Below are 21,160 nucleotides of genomic sequence, written 5' to 3' on the forward strand. Positions count from 1 at the left end.
TGAGCAGTGCCACAGACTGATCGACTCCATGCCACGCCGCATTGCTGCAGTAATACAGGCCAAAGGAGGCCCAACTAAATACTGAGTGCTGTACATGCTCATACTTTTCATGTTCATACTTTTCAGTTGGCCAACATTTCTATAAATCCTTTGTTTTTATTGGTCTTCAGTAATATTCTAATTTTCTGATATGATGAATTTGAGATTTTCATTTGTTGTCATTTGTAATCATCAAAATTAAACAAAATAAACATCTGAAATATATGAGTTTGTATGTAATGTATGAATATAATATACAAGTTTCACTTTTTAAATGGAATTACTGAAATCAATCTACTTTTTCATGATATTCTAATTTTATGACCAGCACCTGTAAATCAGCCGTACCATGGTCAACATCTTTGGATTTAATGTTGTTCAAAAAATCCGTACTTTTGTAAATGAATCTGCCAAATAACCACAACTTTTTTTCTTATATTATTAATATAAAAACCTAAGCTCCATTAAACATATTTTAATCCGTTTTCCTCGTCGATATGCAGTTCAACAGAACGAGGCGCGCTCCCGCGACTGGAGATGCATATTTCGGCAGGCATGCACTTTTGGGCATAACACCGGGAGCGAGCTTTTCAGCAGACCTTTGACGGTGTGGGAGAGACAGGAAAAGTCAGAGATCCATTGTGAACCTACCGGGGAGTTGTTTGGTCGAGCCGAAGGTTGATTTAGAAATGTCGGAGGAAAATGAAGAAACGCAAACCGCGGAGGAGACACCGGTGGAGGACACGGTGAGCTTTGGGCTTCAGAGCTGAAGCTTCAGCGCCCCGTCGTTGACTTTTCTAATATTTAGCTCCTTGTCCGCGCGCTCATGATTGTTGACATTTCACTCAGAGCTAACGGCTAACCCTCAAATGCTCGTTTTCACTTATGATAGCAATGTTTAAATACCAAATAAATGCCCCGGGGTTTATTACTGCTGTGTGAATGAATTTCCATCCTTTCCATGCAGGTGAGAGCGATGGCTAAAGCTAGCTGCTAACCGTCAAAGCATTCTCATACAGCAGATCCAACTGCTAATGCTAGCTTAGCTTGTAGCCATCTAGCACACGTTTCCTTGTGCTTTTCTGTTTCTGAAAATGTCCAATATCACTCTTTTGTTGATTCGCCTAAACAGAACTTTGTCAAAACTCCCTGTGAACAGTTTGTGTTGTGCTACAAAATCATTTCACATCGATGCTAATTTGGAGCATCTCGTTGGCTTTTCATGTCCTTGTTCTCTTAGCAGATGAATGCATTTGCTTCATTTACAGGCACCAATGGAATACTTTTTTGTCAAACTTTAATGTTAAGAAATGTCAAATCTCAATAAAGGAACTGAATTAAATTTTAAATAAGAACAAAGTTCCAGTATTTTAAATTCTCTAATTCTGTGTTTATTCAAGTCTTTCAATTAGCCTAAAGGTCAAGTTTGCCTCTGTAGAAATTTATATCAGAATAAACTTTGTCAAAAACGAGGAATTTGATTTGGTGATAAGTTGCTTAACATATACAATTTGATATTTACGGAATAGGATTAGGGTCACTGAAAGAATAAAAAAAGATTTTTAAATTTTATTTCAGTATAATATGAGGAGAAAAGTCAGAATTCTGACTTTAAACTCAGGATTCTGACTTTAATCTCAGGATTCTGACTTTAATCTCAGGATTCTGACTTTAACCTCAGGATTCTGGCTTTTTTTCTCCTCTGAATTCTGACTTTATTCTCAGAATTCTGACTGAATTCTGACAGCTAACAAACATCAAGCCACAGCCATGTCTTTTTTAAAGACTAAGCTAGCTCTCTTGTTTTAATAACCTTCTGCTCTTCTATTAATGAAATAGCATCACCGGGGACCCCTCAGGCACATAAAAAGTCGCCCAACTCCGTAATTTTTCACCAATGTGTTACTGGCCCTCTCAAACAACTCACATCTTTGTCAGTGAAGCTGAGTGCTCCACATCTCTTCCTTCATGGTGCCCATCTACATTAAGATCCAAAATTCTGAGCTTAAAGTCAGAATTCTGAGAAAAAAGTCAGAATTCAGACTTTTTTTCCCCCCACATTAAATTAAAATAATATTTAATAATCAGTACATTTTTTTTTTTTTAGTGGCCCTAATCCTCTTCTGTAGATATTAATATATGTGTCCTGTTGAAAATTTTTAGATGGGATATCAGCGTAAATGTGTCCCAAATCCAAAGAAACAGATCTATTCAGTCTATTTCTATCATTTAAGTCCGGTTAGACAGCAGAAAGCTCTACCCCTGTGTGAGCATCTATATTTGATTTAGTCAATGCAGTCAATTTCAACCCATAAAGGTGCATATTTGTTTAAGATTTTCAGATATCCTGTTAATATGATCAAGTGTTTTTATTACCTTCTTTTGTAACATACTGAACGTACACCATACCTGTTTGTAGAAAGGAGTTTGGGCTTTTTCAAAATCAACAATAAACATGAAAATATTAAAGAAAACTAAGCTCTTGTGTCCGAAAAGTATCGGGATCTATAGATTTCCAAATTTAAGTTTAAAATCAGAGAAATCGATTTGTGCATGTCTGAAGTAATTTAGGTAATATGACGAAGATGATTATAACAGATGCAAGTTTTATGATGTTGTAATAGTAGAGATTAATTGTGTATCGTTTTGCAGAGGAAGAGCACCATGGTGGACATTTATAAATCTAAAATGATAAAAATCTGAAATTAGATCAGATAGTATAGCAAATTGGATAATATGGTTGTTTTTTTCTTGCCTTTTTTATTACCAGCAGAAAAGTGTCTGTGAACAGTGTGCCATTAAACTTAATTTTAATTAAAGCTATTGTCAGGAAATGGCTTGAACTTCTCCCGCCCAGTAAGTGGTGCGTTCGCCAGCTCTCGTTCTGTACTGTTTGCCAGGTCGACTTAAACCCACCTGTCCAGAAGGAAATCAGCAGCCTCTGCGTGATTTCTGAGCCCCCTTTTTTTCCCTAAAGTTGACCCCAAAGCTCTAAATCTGATAAATGTAAAGCCTAGAAGACGCCATCCATCATCCAACAGACCTGCTGCAATAACAATTATTTTTATACTATCTGTACATTTTCAGTAAAAATAAGACTTTTATTCTGCAACAACCTTTGATATTCTGTTTTTTTTTTCCTCCTTTTTTTTTTAATAATTGTTTTGAGGAAAAAGCTTTTATTCATGATATACTAAGTAATATACTAAACTATATATACTCTATATAAATTAGTATATATATCAAATTGTACATACCACATTATATTCTAAAATCAATATTTAAACATGTAGGAGGGGAAATATATAACAGATATTGTCGCTTTAGAGTGTTTTGTAAATATTTATATCCTTTCATGGGAAAGAACTGAAGATATGACAGTATGATATAAAGTGGTCAGTGTTGAGCTTGTATAACAAGGTAAATTTTCTCCCCCCTTAAAGGGATAGTTCGGGATTTTTGACATGAATCTGTATGGCATCCCCATCACCAGTGTCATGCAATCACACTGACTTACCCCTGGCAGCATCCTGTGAGCAGAGTTCTCGTCCAGTTTTGGTCAAACCGAAAGTAGTCCGGCAGGTTTGCTAGACCCAGCGAAATAAAACGTTTCTCTTCCCAAAACATTATGTGTTCAAAAGAGTGATATTTTTGCATCCCAAAAACATTGTAGTGGAAAAAGTCACACGTCGTTATCACTTGGTCCTATTTTCTCTCTGTTCGTATCAGTGCGCGCCGTCATTCTGACAGCGAGCTCAACTTTTCCAGCTCATTTCAGTGCTAACTTAGCAAATGCGTTTACAAGCAACGCCACCGAGCTAGCTTTAGAGCTAACCAAGTTCATTAGACATTTACAAGATAGTATTTGATTATATTTATATAAAGCCGGGTGTGTAAATCGCAGCTCCAGCTGTGGCTCCTGCGGCTCCAGCTTCAGCTTCCATCACTCTCTGTCCACCCTCTCTCTTTCTGCCCGATCTAACTCCATTTGTCGAAGTTCATCGTCAGTGTACTCGGGTTCATAAAGATATCCCTTTGGCTCTAAGTGGAAGTTGATGTTTTCCTCGTCGCTCTCGTAGTCAGACATCTTCCCCAGTAGTAAACAATCGCGAATCAAACAGGTAGGCCCTAGCTGTCAGGTCATGGTGTCGCGCGCACTGATACGAACAGAGAGAAAATAGGACCAAGTGATAACGACGTGTGACTTTTTCCACTACAATGTTTTTGGGATGCAAAAATATCACTCTTTTGAACACATAATGTTTTGGGAAGAGAAACGTTTTATTTCGCTGGGTCTAGCAAACCTGCCGGACTACTTTCGGCTTGACCAAAGCTGGACGATAACTCTGCTCACAGGACGCTGCCAGGGGTAAGTCAGTGTGATTGCATGACACTGGTGATGGGGATGCCATACAGATTCATGTCAAAAATCCCGAACTATCCCTTAAACAACTGAAAACACAGCCATTACTGTTTATACCACTGCCAACAAAAGTGTGTGAACCCCAAATTCAACTGAAAATTGTCCAAATTGTGCCAAAGCTTTCCATATTTTGTGTGGCCGCTGTTGTTTTCCAGCAGCGCTTTTCTATCTTAGGCGTGGGGTTCACCAGAGCTTCCCAGGCTGCCGCTAGAGTCCTCCTCCACTCTATCATGATGTCATGCAGCAGGTGGAGGTTGTAGACCTTGCACTTCCTGCACCGTCTATGTAAGGCTGCCGTACAGAGGCTTAGTAGGGTTTTGTTTTTTTGGTCCAGTCCAACACCTTTCCCTTCAGTTTCTTTAGCAAGGCTGTAATCATCTTGGAGGAAAGTCTGGACTCGTTGTGTTGTAATCCTACCCTGGGGCCCAGCTTCCAAAGGGATGGGATCATGCTCTGCCACAGTTTGTCACAGTAGATGTTGTTATTTCTGGTTCTCTGTGAACTCTGTAGCTCTCTGCAGCCGCCGGCAATCATGAGGTCCTAAACCATGACGCTCAGACCACTGGAGGCAAGACACTTTAGTTTGTCATTGACTTTTCTGGTCATACTGAGCATGCATGTAGCGACAGTGGAGATGAAAACTTCCCTTTAATAGGAAAAGCCTGTGGAGATTGGGGCTGCAACTACTGATTATTTTGCAGATCAATTAATCAGTCGATGATTTTTTCGATTATTGATCAGATAGCAAAAGTTTCCTTAAAGAAGATTTTTTTTTTTACAAAATCAAAGTGAAATGTTAACATAATTTTTTACAATGTTGATATAATTTCTGCTCCTAGTGGCACGCTCTGTCAGCTACAGGCATGTTTTAAAATCTATACTCCAGTTAATGATTAATTGATTACTAAATTAGTTGACAATTATGTAAATAATCAATTAATCACGATTAATGAGATTAATTCTTTCAGCCCTAGTGGTGGTAAAGTATGTTATTGATTATTTTGACGCTTAATCAAATAACTGGATAAATGAAATTAAGACGTTCAACGGATTTTTCACTTGAGCACCTCAGCTTATTTTATGAATAAAATGCATGCATGTAAAAATGTTTTGAAATAATTAATTCCTTTTTGTACCATTATAATAAAAAGGATGAGCTAAAAAATGATATATGAAAAGCTCAGCCCTTTTTTGGTAGAGGCAGTGCACACTGCCTCTGCACAGAAAATGGTCACGGATTACAAAAACATCGTTTGTTCTGTTCTGTTCAAATAGAATATTAGCCTTCTAGTTTATTTCACTGTCAAATTATACTTCTCCTATTTTAGAGCAAAACCTGGCAAATAAAAACTCCATCATCAAAAAGCTAATTTAAATGTAGGCATAAAAAGTGCATTTTTATTAAACCAGTCTTACTTTTGTTTGCTATATTAGAGCTGCTCTGAGTGGAAACTGTCCTATTAATCAGCTGGTGGCTCTATCTTTATGGAAAGCTACATTTTTTTTTTTATATCCTCTAATATTTTTTATTTTTTTTGCCATTAGCAGTCATGTAGAAGTACCAGTGACCAGCAGGAGAGAGTTAGAGCCACATCTCCAGATTTACCGCACCTGATCCCTATTTGCACCTTGAATCTTTTAACACTAGGAGTCACGTGACACCCATGTGGGGGGTGGGTGTTTGGCCACAATTTGGATCATCGTATTTTTAGATTTCTACCAGAACTCCATCTATCTTGGACAGCTGTCGTTCTTCTATTTGCATTCTATTTTATAAAATAAACAAAAAAGTGCACTGATCAGCAAGAACTTCTTGATGACCTAACATTAAATATTTTTTTTCTTCTTTCCTTTGTTTTTTTTAGGAGACACAAGACAAGGTGATCAGCCCAGAGAAAGCAGAGGAGGCTAAACTGAAGGCCAGGTTTCCCAACCTGGGACATAAGCCTGGAGGTTCGGATTTTCTCCGCAAACGCTTGCAGAAAGGGGTAAGTTTGTTTTCTGGCTCTTTCTGCAAAACAGAAAAGCAAACCAGTGTCATCCAGCCAGTCATGTTTGTCTTCATTTCAGTTCCTCAGATCAGGATTATGTTGCTGATATATGATCCATTGTTTTCTAAATCTACCAGTTTCTCTTACTGAACTATAATATGTAGTTCTTAGCCGATTGATCAGCCACCGATCAATGTCGATTTTCATGAAAAGGGCTGATCGATAATCAGTGGCTTATGCTACCGATCACAAAAACTGACCACCAGTATCTCTTGTCATCCTGCAGCGTATCTCCCTCTTGCATTCACTTTGCGCAGCCGCAGCAAATCCTGAGCATGTTATGTGAAAAGCTTCGAGAATAATGTGAAGTTTGCATTTAATAATAATAATTGAACTTTATTGAGCTCACACTGGAGAAATTCACTCTCTGCATTCAACCCATCCCCTTGGGGAGCCGTGGGCTGCCACTGTGTGGCGCCCGGGAAGCAGCGTGGGGGTTAAGGGTCTTAATCAAGGACCCAGAGTGGCAGGCTATGGGGATCAAACCAGGTACTTGTAACCTTCTCAGAGCAAAAGCGCACTGCTCTGACAACTAGGCCACCAATCCTCCCCAGAGAGCAGTGCAAAAATTCCTTGGAGGTAAAACATATCAAAAGACATACATCAATACATCAAGTATGACACATTTAAAAACAAGCACTTGATGCAGTATTATTGGTTATCAAGGTACACTACAGGGGGAAAAAAGATGGCAGGTAAATCAGCCCCTACATGACGTTCTGAAAGAAAAATAAAGCGAAAAATGATTGAATAATCCAGATAAAGGATCAGCATCTTTGGGTTCCAGCGACTCTCCTCACGTGTAAATGGAGATGTTCCGGATCAAGCAGACAGTGGATTTTCACAGCAAACCTCTCCTTAAAGCTGCAGGATGGTTTAAAAAAAAAGAGTTTGAATATATACGTATTAAGACTTGAATTTGACTTTGAATGTTTTTTTTTCCTTGACATTATTTGATATCTATCAATTAAATTAAAACTGTTAGCAGGATTTTCTTAAGTCCTTTTGACTAAATACTGGCCTCCTTGTCTAAATAAGGTGATTTTATGATTCAGTTTCCACAGATCAAATAGCTAGTTGTAGCATTTATACCTAAATCAAAACATGACATCCAGTCAGTGTGATCGGCAGGTATCAGCTGTGATCGGCCCTCAGGGCGATCGATATCGGGATCGGCAGCATAAATCCTGACCGGAGCATCCCTAATGATATCAAGGTGCAGCCATAATCAATGAATTGGAAGATTATCGAAAAGGTTAAATTAGTCATTCGATTCACCAAGTGAAACACTGCACAGATTATTACTCTACTAATGTTTTCAAACATTCTGTGAATGATCATTTTGTCTAACCCTCAAAGTTAGAATATTTCACCTTTAAAAAGAAAAGGATTTCTAATACAACTTGGGCTTAATTGAAAGTATGACGATTACATGCTGGTTCTTTTAACCTCTTAATAACCACCTCATTTCTTGGAAAATCGCCTATTATGCATACCCAAATGGAGCTAACACCTTCTATTTTCTGAATATATATACCGGTGTATGTATGTATGTATATATATATATATATATATATATATATATATATATATATATATATATATATATATATATATATACACATACATACATACATACATACATACATGAAAATTGAGTAAAATACCCAAGCTGCATCAGTTCAAACATGACTCAAAGTTGTTTTTTTAATTCTCCAAAATAATAGGTCTTTTTTGAACAGCAGTAATAATGACATGCCTGCTTGTTGTGGCTGCTTTGTCATGCTACATTTTGCCATGCTGCTTTATCTGTGTTAATTGTGCTTTGGTGCTGGAGTGTCCATAAAATGAACTTGGTGGTTGAATCGTGGTGAATCTAAGCTTTCCAACTATGTCTAATATGTCTATATTGGTAAACATTTTACCAGTGTAATTTTCATGCTTTCTGAGTTTTTATATGTAAACGCTTTAGAGGTCAAAAGTTTGTTTTAAGCTGAGAAATGAGCAGCTTTGAGAGCCTCTGATTATTTCCATAACACATCTGATTGATCATCATTTTATCTTTTTCTCATGATGGGAGAAGAAATTCAACCAATCATTTCTTTCGTTAAAACTGACATCAAAGGTAAAAAAAATATATTTTAGATATTTGCTTTTATTTGGTCGTCCCCACTGGCAGATGAACCGGAATTTAAAGTCCGGCTAATTACAACAGGTAGTTACGGGCTTCTTCTTTGTTGTGTAAAATCCCATAATAAAAGCAAAATGTTTATTTATAAGATGGTAAAATGTGTATAAAGGTTGAGGGGAAATATATATGTATGTTTAGAAGAATATTTGCGGTTATTTCCTCCAAAAAAGTGTCATTTGTTAATTATCCTGAATTTTCTCTCTCTGCAGCAAAAGTATTTTGACTCAGGCGACTACAACATGGCCAAAGCCAAGATAAAGAACAAAACGCTGCCAACGGCAGCGCCAGAGAAGACGGAGATCACAGGGGACCACATCCCCACCCCCCAGGACCTGCCCCAAAGGAAACCCTCTCTGGTGGCCAGTAAGCTGGCCGGGTGATCCACATGCGTCCCTCCAGGCCCCTTCAGCACCTCATAGCCCCACTCCAGCCCATCCCCAGAGTTGTAACACTACCTACCCCTCCACCCCAACTATCACCACTCATTCTGCTCCACAATAGCCCAGACCCAAACAGCCACTGAAGAGGCTGGCTGATGGTTTCATTTTTTTTCTCTCAGTATTTTCTTATCCAGTCCCCGCTGCCCGCCCACCTACCCATCCCCAGTGACTCTTTTGTTTACCCTCTTCCTTTTTTTTTTGTTCCATATAAGATACCAGAGTGTGTTGATTGGTCTGATGCCCCTTTGTACAGTAGGACTGGTTGAAGACGGGCGAGAAGCAGAAGCTACAACACTCACATTTCAAATGCTTTGGTGTAACGTTCAGGGTTCCTCAGATGATTGGAAGAGTTTATTCCTGTAGCTGTAGGTGTGTATATATATACATATATATATGTTTGTCTGGCACGGGGAGAGAATGTCACCTCTGCTGGTGAATAATTGATTCCATCTTAATGTTTAAAGATTTCAATGATCTAATCAGGAAGGAATTTTTTGGTTTAGTGCTCTGCTTCCTTATTTAAGGTCAATATGTTCAAACAGAATGCTAAGGAACTGCATGCATGGCCTCGTTAAAGCAAACTTTACTGTTTCCGGCGTCAGACGTCAGATGCACTCGTTTACCGGCCAGTGATTCATTCATGACATTTGGATCAAGATTTTCGGACTGAAGAGAAGTCGTCCAGGTTTGCACCAGAGTTTAAAGGTGCAGCTGGCGATGCCATGCAGTCCTCTGCTGGGGTCCCAGCTGTCATGAATAAATCATTATGTGCAGTGGTGGAGGGGCGTGTACATTGAAGATGACAGCATGTAGCTACATAGGGGACCAGTCTTTGCATCTGATGCTGAGTTTAAAAAATAAAAAAAAAAAGTGCTTAGAACAAGTCATGTGATGGGGAGGGGTGCTATTATGAGTTACGGTTGTTTTATCTTAATGTTCTCAGCCCTATGTTGTGCTTTTAAAGTGTCATCACAGATGGGGATGCTGTAGATCGATGCTAGCGTAGCATCGATGTGAGCTCTGCATGTATATGGCTGCCCTGCTGTCACAATGTGCCATTTTTGTTTTTGTAAATAAAGTAGTTTTGCACAAATGTTTCGTAAATGTGTCTTTTTACATGCAAAATATTTCAATGACCTTCTGGAAGTGCTTAACTCATGCTTTGGATTGGGTTCAAATGTGCTCAACTTTTTTATATACCGGTATATTTTATTGTAAGGGACAGTACACAAAAATATTTAGACATTTGATTTTGTACTATGCTGGTGAAGATTCTCAGACATCCAGGTCATTCCAAAAAATAAAAAACAATCCACTGAACTTTGTTTCCATGTTTGAAGATGTTTCACTTTCCATCCAGGAAGCTTTTTCAATTGAAAATGTCAGGAATTGAGTTCCAGGTTTTATACAGTAGCCCAACAAAGCCTTGTTTTTGTTTTGAAAACATGCAAAATTGAAATGGACGAAAGAGTCCACCGCTTTGGAATAGGGGTCGTTCTTTTATTCGCCTTCAATGCCCCATACCCATCTAAGTGTCTGAAAGGTCTGTCGTTAAAGGGAATTGTTGGCCTGGCTGAATAGGCGAGGTCCTCCGCTCTCGTGTACAGATGATGCGGGAAGGGATTAACTCAATGGCTGCATTGTAGGTTTTTGAAAGATGAAACCTGATTCCACCCCCTCTGTTTAAGGTTGGTTTTTCTTAACACAGTGGCTTCCTTCACGCCTCTCTAAAACCACCTAGTTTCCTTTTCCAAAATGTGAACATTCTGGTCCTCAAAAGAATGTCCTTTGTCCATAAGGTGTAGATGTACCACAGAGTCTTGTCCCGAGGAGGTCGCTCTTCTGTGTTACAACAACTTACAATGCAGTAATTAAGTTAATCCCTTCCCGCTATCATCGCAGCCCAGCCTCTATACACGAGAGTGGAGGAGCTCGCTTAATTTTGTAGGATTTTTTTAAAAACTTGGAGATGCATCTAGGCTGTAGGAACACACTTCCAAGTCCCAATTCAATAAATCGACTACTGATGATGATAGAGATCCCACAATCACTTTACAGATTACTCAGTAAATTACATATGAAAGGCATATGGAAGCTACAGCTAAGGCATTTTTTCTGTTTGTTTTTTGTAATGGATTATCTAATAATCACTTTCTCCCAAAGGTTTATATGAAATTAAAGCAGTATATTTTCATACAAAAGTATTTTATTGCCTACACTTTCAAAGGGAGGACTGTATACACTCAGTGTATACAAAATGACATTTGTTTTGTACAGCTTGCAGACAGTGGATGAGTTAAAGTTAAAGTTCAGATAATTTCAAGGCAAATCCAAAATCAATGGTTGCAGTATGTAGTGTAGGATAAATACAGTACCGGTATACTGTTTAATGTATCATAACCTCCTAATGACTCTACAGATGGAAATTACACAAGTCTTGAGTACAAAAAAGCAGTATTTCTCTCAGTGGTGCATATTTGTTTGTTTGTCACCCAACTGGAGTGCTTTTAACATAAAATCAAGCGCTCCTTGGCTATTTTCTTCCTCAAGCCAAACACCTAATTTAGAAATAACCCTGCTCACCTGGGCTTCACAGAAGGATGGCACAATACGAAAAGAACTCCCAACTGCAACGAAAGACACCACTGTACAATAATATTCAAATGGACAGGAAAAAATATTTTAGGATTCATATTTTGTGCAGTAAAACCAAGGGACACAATAGTATGTCTTGAATATGAGAGATTATAGGCATCATGGTATGCAGTGCTTGCAATATACAATTTATTTTCTGATATAATTTACGGTTAAGTTTTAAAAGCTAATTGTTGATTTCATTGTACTTTTTGGGGTACATTTTTTCTTTTTAGGTTATCAACCTACTCACATGTTTGTGAGATGTGTGTGAATCAAGGGAAAGGACAAATAAAGAGACCAAACTGAGCTGAGTTGTCCCAGCATTCTTTTGGTTGTGTGCCTTTTCAAGTTTGGGCAAGAGCTGGAGAATCTGAGAAAACTTGACAGTAGTGATGCCTTAAAATACTTTTACTCAAGTAACAGTAAAATGCTTTAAAACTACTCCTAAAAGTATTTTTTTAAGTTACTCAAATTTGAGTAAATTTAACTAGCTACTTTCTACCTTGGACTGTGACATATTAAACTCCTCAAATTCTTCTGTCTTTTGTTTTTGTTAAGTTTTTTTTTTAATTATCCTATAAAAAAACAGACTATTTAAGATAGTTAAATGATTTAATTATCTTAAATCAGCTGTTTTTGTGCTCATGTACAACTTTTAAGGAGATTCATTAGCCAAAGATTTTTATATACGTCACCAATCGGACGAAAAATGGAATCACTCTTTACTAGAAATTAAAATATTAAATATTTATTTTAAACATCTAATTATATATTAATATATTAATATCTTTTGAATTTTTTTATTAGAATTTAATTTTTATATATATATATTAAAAAATGTATGTCTTTATTTAGGGGTATCGGCATCCTAGCGCCCTCTATCGGCCAGCCGCCACCGATTAAAACCCCTTTGACACATCGATACTAAAATCTGGCCTGTTGGTGTAATTCCGAATCTTACCATCGGGTGGCGCTGTTTACCCAGACGTCAGCAGCCTTGTTGGTTTGGTTGAATTTCTTCTCCCATCATCATACCCAGAATGCACAGTGAGACGCCGAAACACGACCAGCCTCAGGACGCGCCGCTCATCATGGCGATGTAACGTCTTCTCCCTCAGACTCCACGCGAAGCGACAAAAGGATTTTTTATTTCTCCGCTGAATGAGAACCGAGCCAGAAGCTCCGGTGCAGAGCGGAGAGCCGCAGCCGGAGGTTCATTCCAGATTGAAGGAAGAACTTGACTGAGCGTCATGGCAGCGTCGGAGCTGTACACAAAGGTAAAGCAAGTGCATTTTGATATTAACCTTTTCTCTGACGACGGCGTTAGCCTCAGCCTAACGGTTGTATCGGGCCTCTCTTATTTAGAGGCATTCTGTTTTTTTAAGCTCATAGACCATCTTTCAAATGAATGAACGTGTTCCTGAGAGGCTCCTTTTCTTATTTCTATCGTTTAACAGGAGGAGAAACTTCCCTCAGTCAACAATTAAAGTCATCTTTATCACCACCTCGTTAATAACCAGTACTGAGATTAGTTTATTTATTTATTTCTCTTCGCTCCAAACTAAAGGAGCTGAGATGCAAAGGCGGTGCCAGCCATCATGGAGGCTCCTTTTTTTCCACTGTCACACTGATAAATATCCATTAATGTCAGTTCAGATGCTGTTTATCATGATAGAAAGGTGTGTTTTGCGGTATACTTCCCATTTTCCCCTCCTCCAGTGTATCAGAGCTCTGCTCTGGATGGAAGGAAACCTATTGATGCTGATGCTGTAGCATCCCCTACTCTTAGCATCTAGGATACTGAGAACAGAGGAGGCCTTGGTGAGGCTTTAGAGCCAGATGCTCCCTGAGACAGAGAGGCCTTTGATTTATCCCACTCACAAGGTCATCCTCATATGGAAGCCCGTTTACGCCACATCCAAGTAGAATAATGCCAAATAGAAAGTCAGAATTAGGAGCTAAAGTCATAATTATGACAAAATTATGACTTTAAAAGTCCAAATTATAACTTTATCTCATAATTATGAATTTGAATCTCATAATTATGGGAAATAACTTTGTATCTGACTTTGTATTTCATGATTATGACTTTGAAAGTTGAATTTCTGACTTTGTATCTCAGAATTATGACTTTAAATCTCATAATTATGACTTTCTATTTAGTATTTTTTTACTAAATAGGTGGCAGAAACGGGCTTCCATATGATGAAGATGATTAATTATGCAAACTGATTCCAGAGAAGAAGAAAAAAAGTGTTTTCTTATGGAGGAGGGGACATGAGTCACTTTGGCAGTTGGTGTTATTTTGATGTTGGATCTGCTGAAGAGAAATCGTGATACTGGCTGTAGGAATTTTATTTCAATCAAGTGTGTGGTTGTTTTTATTCATTTATCAACGAAGGCTGGAAATAATTCAACTCAGTTTTTTTATATTGCGCCAATTCAGAACATACACTATATTGCCAAAAGTATTTGCTCACCTGCCTTGACTCACATATGAGCTTAAGTGACATCCCGTTCCTAATCCATAGGGTTCAATATGACGTCGGTCCACCCTTTGCAGCTAGAACAGCTTCAACTCTTCTGGGACGGCTGTCCACAAGGTTTAGGAGTGTGTTTATGGGAATTTTTGACCATTCTTCCAGAAGCGCATTTGTGAGGTCCTACACTGATGTTGGACGAGAAGGCCTGGCTCTCAGTCTCCGCTCTAATTCATCCCAAAGGTGTTCTATCGGGTTGAGGTCAGGACTCTGTGCAGGCCAGTCAAGTTCATCCACACCAGACTCTGTCATCCATGTCTTTATGGACCTTGCTTTGTGCACTGGTGCACAGTCATGTTGGAAGAGGAAGGGGCCAGCTCCAAACTGTTCCCACAAAGTTGGGAGCATGGAATTGTCCAAAATGTCTTGGTATGCTGAAGCATTCAGAGTTCCTTTCACTGGAACTAAGGGGCCAAGCCCAGCTCCTGAAAAACAACCCCACACCATAATCCCCCCTCCACCAAACTTTACACTTGGCACAATGCAGTCAGACAAGTACCGTTCTCCTGGCAACCGCCAAACCCAGACCCGTCCATCAGATTGCCAGATGGAGAAGCGCGATTCGTCACTCCAGAGAACGCGTCTCCACTGCTCTAGAGTCCAGTGGCGGCGTGCTTTACACCACCGCATCCGACGCTTTGCATTGCACTTGGTGATGTATGGCTTGGATGCAGCTGCTCGACCATGGAAACCCATTCCATGAAGCTCTCTGCGCACTGTTCTTGAGCTAATCTGAAGGCCACATGAAGTTTGGAGGTCTGTAGTGATTGACTCTGCAGAAAGTTGGCGACCTCTTCGCACTATGCGCGTCAGCATCCGCTGACCCCGCTCCGTCAGTTTACGTGGCCTACCACTTCGTGGCTGAGTTGCTGTCGTTCCCAAACACTTCCATTTTCTTATAATACAGCTGACAGTTGACTGTGGAATATTTAGGAGCGAGGAAATTTCACGACTGGATTTGTTGCACAGGTGGCATCCTATCACAGTTCCACGCTGGAATTCACTGAGCTCCTGAGAGCGACCCATTCTTTCACAAATGTTTGTAAAAACAGTCTGCATGCCTAGGTGCTTGAATTTATACACCTGTGGCCATGGAAGTGATTGGAACACCTGATTCCAATAATTTGGATGGGTGAGCAAATACTTTTGGCAATATAGTGTATATCATCTCAAGGCACTTTACAGATACAATTCTACTAGATCATACAGTCAGATTGGTTCAACGTTTTCTATCTAAGGAAAACCAATTGATTGAACCGACTCATTGAATCAAAGGCAATCCCTCACACTTAGCATGCTTGTAGCGACAGTGGAGAGGAAAAACTCCCTTTTAACAGGAAGAAACCTCCAGCAGAACCAGGCTCAGTGTGAGCGGCCATCTGCTCAGGCCGACTGGGGTTCAAGGAGACAGAAGCAGAGATACAAAAAGAGAGACAAAAGGTAACTGTAAACCAGCTGAAATAAAAGCACATCTGGTTGAAGATTTCTTCTAAAATACAAAAGGATGAAGAACCTTTGAAAGATTTAACATGGATTTTGACATGTCTGATAAATTGATCAGGAGTGATGGTATTTATAATCAAGGTGTTTTTATTTATTTTTTCCATATTCAAATAACAGACACCCCATTCAAAACATACAGAACAAAATAGTAGGCTCAAAATTTACCTAAATTTGAATGACAATAATAACCACACTGATAAAAAAAGAGGGGGGTAAAGCTGGCAGTTAAGCTGAAGCAGATGGAAATTCAGATTTAAAATAGGAAATTAACGTCTGTCAGACATTGAAATATCTCTTAGTATTGCCCTGTAAAGTAAATCTAAGATGTAATTTAAGGTGTGCCATCACCTCCTCTACCCATTGTTTGTGGGTTGGCAGTGCTGCCTATATCCAATTAAATAAGATCATTCTAAGGGCAAACAATGAATAAAATGCCAGTGCTTTTCTTTGAGCAGTGGTTAATTGGGTTTGATCTGGTGCCACAAACAAAAAATGGCTACCAGAGAAAAAGGTTTTTCTTATAAATGGATGAAAAGGTTTTGTGATGGTAGTTATAGCCCTTAGATTGTTTATTTTCCTGTTTGGAGTCTTCTTCTAACATGTCATCATGTATATTAGCCACTGGTATTATCGCTAAAGGTCTCTGTTGATGATCAGTCCTATTAAACCGCTTTCCTGTTTTTGATGTTTCCATATTTTCCTAGAGGAAAAGAGCCAATAAAGCGGCTGTGTGATGTTATCTCACTATGATTGATAATTAAAAAGGTGTAGAGGGAGGACTGTAGATATAGCAATTTTGAGAAGAATCAGGAGAAATTGTGTGAGCGCAGTTGGCTCTGAAATGAGGTAATTATGTCCTGCGACAACAGCCAGCACACAACCGAGACCCCGAACACATAAAGTGATAAATTAGTCACAGTCTGTCACAGCAGACATTCACTTTCACAGCAATTAATTCGCACAAGAATAAAACCTGCCAGAGAGTCAGCATTTTACATAAATGATGGTAAATGTAAGGAAAATTTGAAAATTTCTTGAATTTTCTTGTATTGCTCATAAAAATTAAATATTTTTCCAATTTCTTATAAAAATATTTCACCTGATCCACATTTTTTGTCTTCCTCAGCATTTCTTGGTTCAGCTGTTTTCGTACACAGACAGGGTGAAGGTTGCTCTCCTGTACCGATCTCTCTGATTTTATTGCAGGTAAAAGTTTGGATGTTTTCTGTTTGAGTGGCTGAGGGGGAGTCTAAAGTTAGTTTCTGCCTTGAATGGCACATTTTCATTAAGGACTTCTCAGCAGCAGGATGGAAAACACTCTCCTCTTTGTGCTCAGGAGTCAGTCTGTGAGGAGCTCATTGAGGAAATGCTCACACCCACAAACATTAGACCCAGGTCTGCTCTCAGGTTCAGTGAGAAGGGAGGTGAGTCAGAGATGAAGGTCTCTAAACAGGAGTCTGTTACGTTTTATTGTGGAAAACAAGTCGGCATCAGAAATGGAATGAAAGGGAATAAAGCCGTGCTCTTAAACGAGAAGAAGGCGTGCCCAACGGGGAGGATGTTCTCCTGAAAAAATACGACAGCCTCAGAAAATCAGCTTTGATTAAATACACAATCGAAAGCATCAGAAACACACAGTAGATTTTTTTTTTTCTACAGGTTTTTGGCTTTTCATTGATTTATGAGCCTCGACCTATAGAAGACTGCTGACTCAGCACATTTCATTTTGCTTTCTTCCAAACTCGGCATTGGACGGTTGCATAAAAGATGCTGTGACTTCAAAAGCAGCTAATTGGTTTGGTTCATGTGTTCAGTAACTCAGGATGGAGTGCTGAGGCAGCTGAGGAAAGACCCCCCACCCCACACACACACACAGACAAACACGCTTTTTTACAAACTTAAATCTCTGTTTCAGTACAATTCAGAGAGAAGATGAAAAGGAAGGATAACTGATAAAAGATCAGCTAATGGATAGTTGAAGTTTTTAAACTTCATAATGACACTACTCTACTCTAGAGTTGTACTCTACATCTCTGTTACTTCATTATCTTTATACTGTAAGATTGTATATATTGCATATATTTCATATTATTTTCTATGCAAAGTTTTGCATTCCTATTAGGGCTGAAACAATCTGATTAATCATCATTAATCGATTATTGAAATAATCGTCAACTTAGTAATCAATTGCTCGTTAACTGGAGTATAGAGACTGTAAAACATGCCTGTAGCTGACAGAGCGACACACTTACAGCAGGAATTATATCAAAATTGTAAAAAAAATTGTATAAATATTTTGCATTTAAGATGGGGAAAAAAATAGTCAGTCTGCACTATCCAGAACCGAAATGGAAAAGTTTTAGTTTAACCTGGTTTAATTTCCTAAAAAAAAAAACGACTTTAAGAAACCTTTGGCTATCTGTTTATTAATCAATTAATTGGAAAAATAATCGACAGATTGATCTATTTGCAAAATAATCGTTAGTTGCAGCCCTAATCCCTCTATAGGTCATTAAATGCTCTGAGGATGAGAAATATCAAACATAGAACAAAAGAAAAACACATTTCTTGAAAGAATTTATACTATAAAGTTAATGACAAGTTGTTGTTTTTTTTCTGTGAAGTTTCTTCTTCATTACCATTTTTAACAAATTTCAGTATAATGGAGGATTTTTCATGAATCTTATAAAAGACCTGCCCTCTCCACTTTAAAAAAAAAATGCACATGCACAGCCCTGTACCCGCTACCAAGAGGGAACGCCTATTAAACACGTGTGAGGGCGTGCAGCCCATTTCTCCTCGTGCACGCTCTGTTTAAAGTTGCTGTTTTCATCGCTCATAGAAGCTCACTTTCCAAGAGAAGATTTGATTTTTTTCCACTATGTCAGACTCGCCACTGGTAAGTGAAAATGGGGACGAGCACGTAGGACGGCCTTACATAAACATATCACCAGGATGATTGACAATTAGGAGGACCACTTATTTAGATGATCCACCTGGAAAAAGAAGATCTTCCACTATACCTTTAAGTAAGGAATATAAGGCAATAAGCGATGGCAATTACATTTCACCCCAGATGTCCTCCCATTAACAATGTTTATTTGATTTTATTAGAAAGAGTTGATGTCACACTATGTTAGATGACAGCCATTCAGAAAGCAAAAAATGTAGATTTAATTACCCCCCGTAAGGCTGGTTTATGCTTAGAAACCCGGTTGTCTGCTTGTGTCGCAGTTAACGCAGATATGCCCCGCCCCTTCCGCCTCTTCCTGCTGCACCTCTCCAAAATTGTATGTGATCGCAGACAGTGCCGCAGACAGGAGGCCTCTGATTGGTCAAATCTACATCCGCTCTACACTATGCGTGTTTCCTGTTTGGTACCTTGCCGGCTTGTTTTGTTTGTATGACCGCCATTGTGGAAAATGACTCGTGAAGATGGACCAGCTAGAAGAGCGAGGTGCGTGAGAACGCTGGGACCCTTTTTCCACCTGGATCCCAGCTCTTTTTCACCTTCATATCCCTCCGTTTTCGCACAAACTTGTCCCCACTTCCTCGCCTCCTCACTATCTAGACCCACAACTTTAGATGTCATGAGCATCCTCCTGTAAAGATTAGCCAGTTTAGCATCCTAGCATAATGCTAACAGGCTCTATCATATGTACCTGGCTGGTAATGCAGATCCTTACTTTGACTCTGGGGTTTCTATAAAGCTGCTAACATTTCCAAATCCAGCAATTACAGCCTGAGGTCCAAAGCTTTAAGGGATAAAAAAAAAAAAAAAAACACTTTATAGTGTGGTCATCCTTCCCGTTATCTGCTGAGATTCTCCCTCTCTCCTGTGGAAACCTTAGATCTGTCTTTTTGCACCACTGAGCTTTTAGCGAACCGTAATTAAGCCTCTTTAGAAACAAAGTGGATTGTTTTGAACAAAATGACCTTATTGAGTTTAACCGATCATAAATCAATGCTGTTATTTGTTATTTATATACAGGCCAATTCACATGCAATCTCAAGGCACTTTACAGAGATGGTTGAATCAAACCATACAGATAATCAGTCATTTAGTTTGGAAATAATCCTAATGTTTCAGAATCCTTTTGCCTCAGAGGTCCAGATTTCTGTCTTCTTGTCTTTAGATGCTGGATTTAAATTCTTGAAGCTCACAGACCTGCATGGTCTCTCAGGGACAGGAGGATACTGAGTCGTGTCACATGGCTTTGAAGGCATGTGTCGAACGTGGCCCTCAAAGACCCAATTAAGCAGGCAATGTCAATCAGGCCCAGTAGTTACTCATTCAGGAACAGCTGAGAGACGAGAAAACACCTGCTGTTACATCACTGCCTAGGAGGATTCCAGACGAACAGCATGTTTGACCTTTTTTTGACCCATAAGGAAATGATTCTGAAACCGCTCTGTCATTGCATCACACCGGGACGTAAAACATCCTCATGAGTCTCAGCAAGAGAAACAAGGCCTTGAATCTGCAATCTCAGAAGGGATCGATAAATTTAACGACAACCGAATGGCAGAGAAAGCAAAACGCTGAGGGGTTGATCTTTGGGCTTACAGCAGGTCTGCTTTGCTGTTTGGAAATTCTTTAGAGGTTATATCAAAGCTGGATGATGTTTAACAGCAGCGTCTTTTTGTTTTTTACCCACCAATTTCTCCATAAATATGCTCTGATTTAACTCTATAAGCATCCAGCTTGTTTAGTTATACCCTTTGTGGCTTTCCGTCCTCGTAAACGTTGTTAGTGACTCAATGAGTTTATTAAAATGCTCTTTTCAAAAAACTAACAAGTTTTATAATATTCTAACTCACAGACATTTAATTTAAGATTTTCATGGCATGTAAGCTATAATCCTCCATATCAGTGCTTAAAATATTTCTCCTATGTAATGATGATTTTGATATGCATTTCCCCACTGAAATGATTGAAAGGCAATACTGAACTTTTGGAGTTTCTATTTATTTAGTTTTTCTTTTAGATGTGACTGGAGGTTTCAAGTCTAAGATAAATATATTTTTCTTAAATAAGAGTAAATATCTCTCATTTGACAAGATAGAAAAAAAACGTAAGTAATTTTTCACCTATAAAGAAGCAACCGCTCAGACATCAGTGATGTTTTTTCAAATCAGTGTGCATTAAGTTAAGGATGTCCTAAAATACAGCTTTAGTTTACTTAATACCAACACTACAGGTCTATTGACTCCAAAAGGTTTTACTTTTTTAATCTTAAACACATCTGACATATATAGATAGATATTCTTTTGGATATAAAAATTTGTATATCAAGAGTTTATTTCTATTCAGTTTGATTACTGTTTGTTATTTA

At 38.7% G+C, this 21,160-nt stretch overlaps 2 protein-coding genes across 2 annotated transcripts in view; both read left to right on the plus strand.

Moving 5' to 3' along the window:
- Positions 1-601: 601 nt before the first annotated feature.
- Positions 602-10,237, plus strand: LOC119771632 (cAMP-regulated phosphoprotein 19-like). The gene is made up of 3 exons (XM_038267734.1): positions 602-785; positions 6,328-6,450; positions 8,914-10,237. Exons 1-3 carry the CDS (start codon positions 729-731, stop codon positions 9,082-9,084), a joined length of 351 nt encoding a protein of 116 aa, XP_038123662.1. The 5' UTR covers positions 602-728; the 3' UTR covers positions 9,085-10,237.
- A 2,554-nt stretch (positions 10,238-12,791) lies between these two features.
- Positions 12,792-21,160, plus strand: part of myo5aa (myosin VAa) — an 88,054-nt gene continuing 79,685 nt past the window's right edge. Inside the window, exon 1 of the mRNA XM_038267722.1 lies at positions 12,792-13,058. Within this exon, the coding sequence (XP_038123650.1) occupies positions 13,032-13,058 (27 nt within the window). The 5' untranslated portion in view covers positions 12,792-13,031. The remainder of the gene's footprint in view (positions 13,059-21,160) is intronic.

This window comes from Cyprinodon tularosa, unplaced genomic scaffold (genome assembly GCF_016077235.1).
Source record: "Cyprinodon tularosa strain WSP-4 unplaced genomic scaffold, ASM1607723v1 ctg682, whole genome shotgun sequence".
NCBI lineage: Eukaryota > Metazoa > Chordata > Actinopteri > Cyprinodontiformes > Cyprinodontidae > Cyprinodon > Cyprinodon tularosa.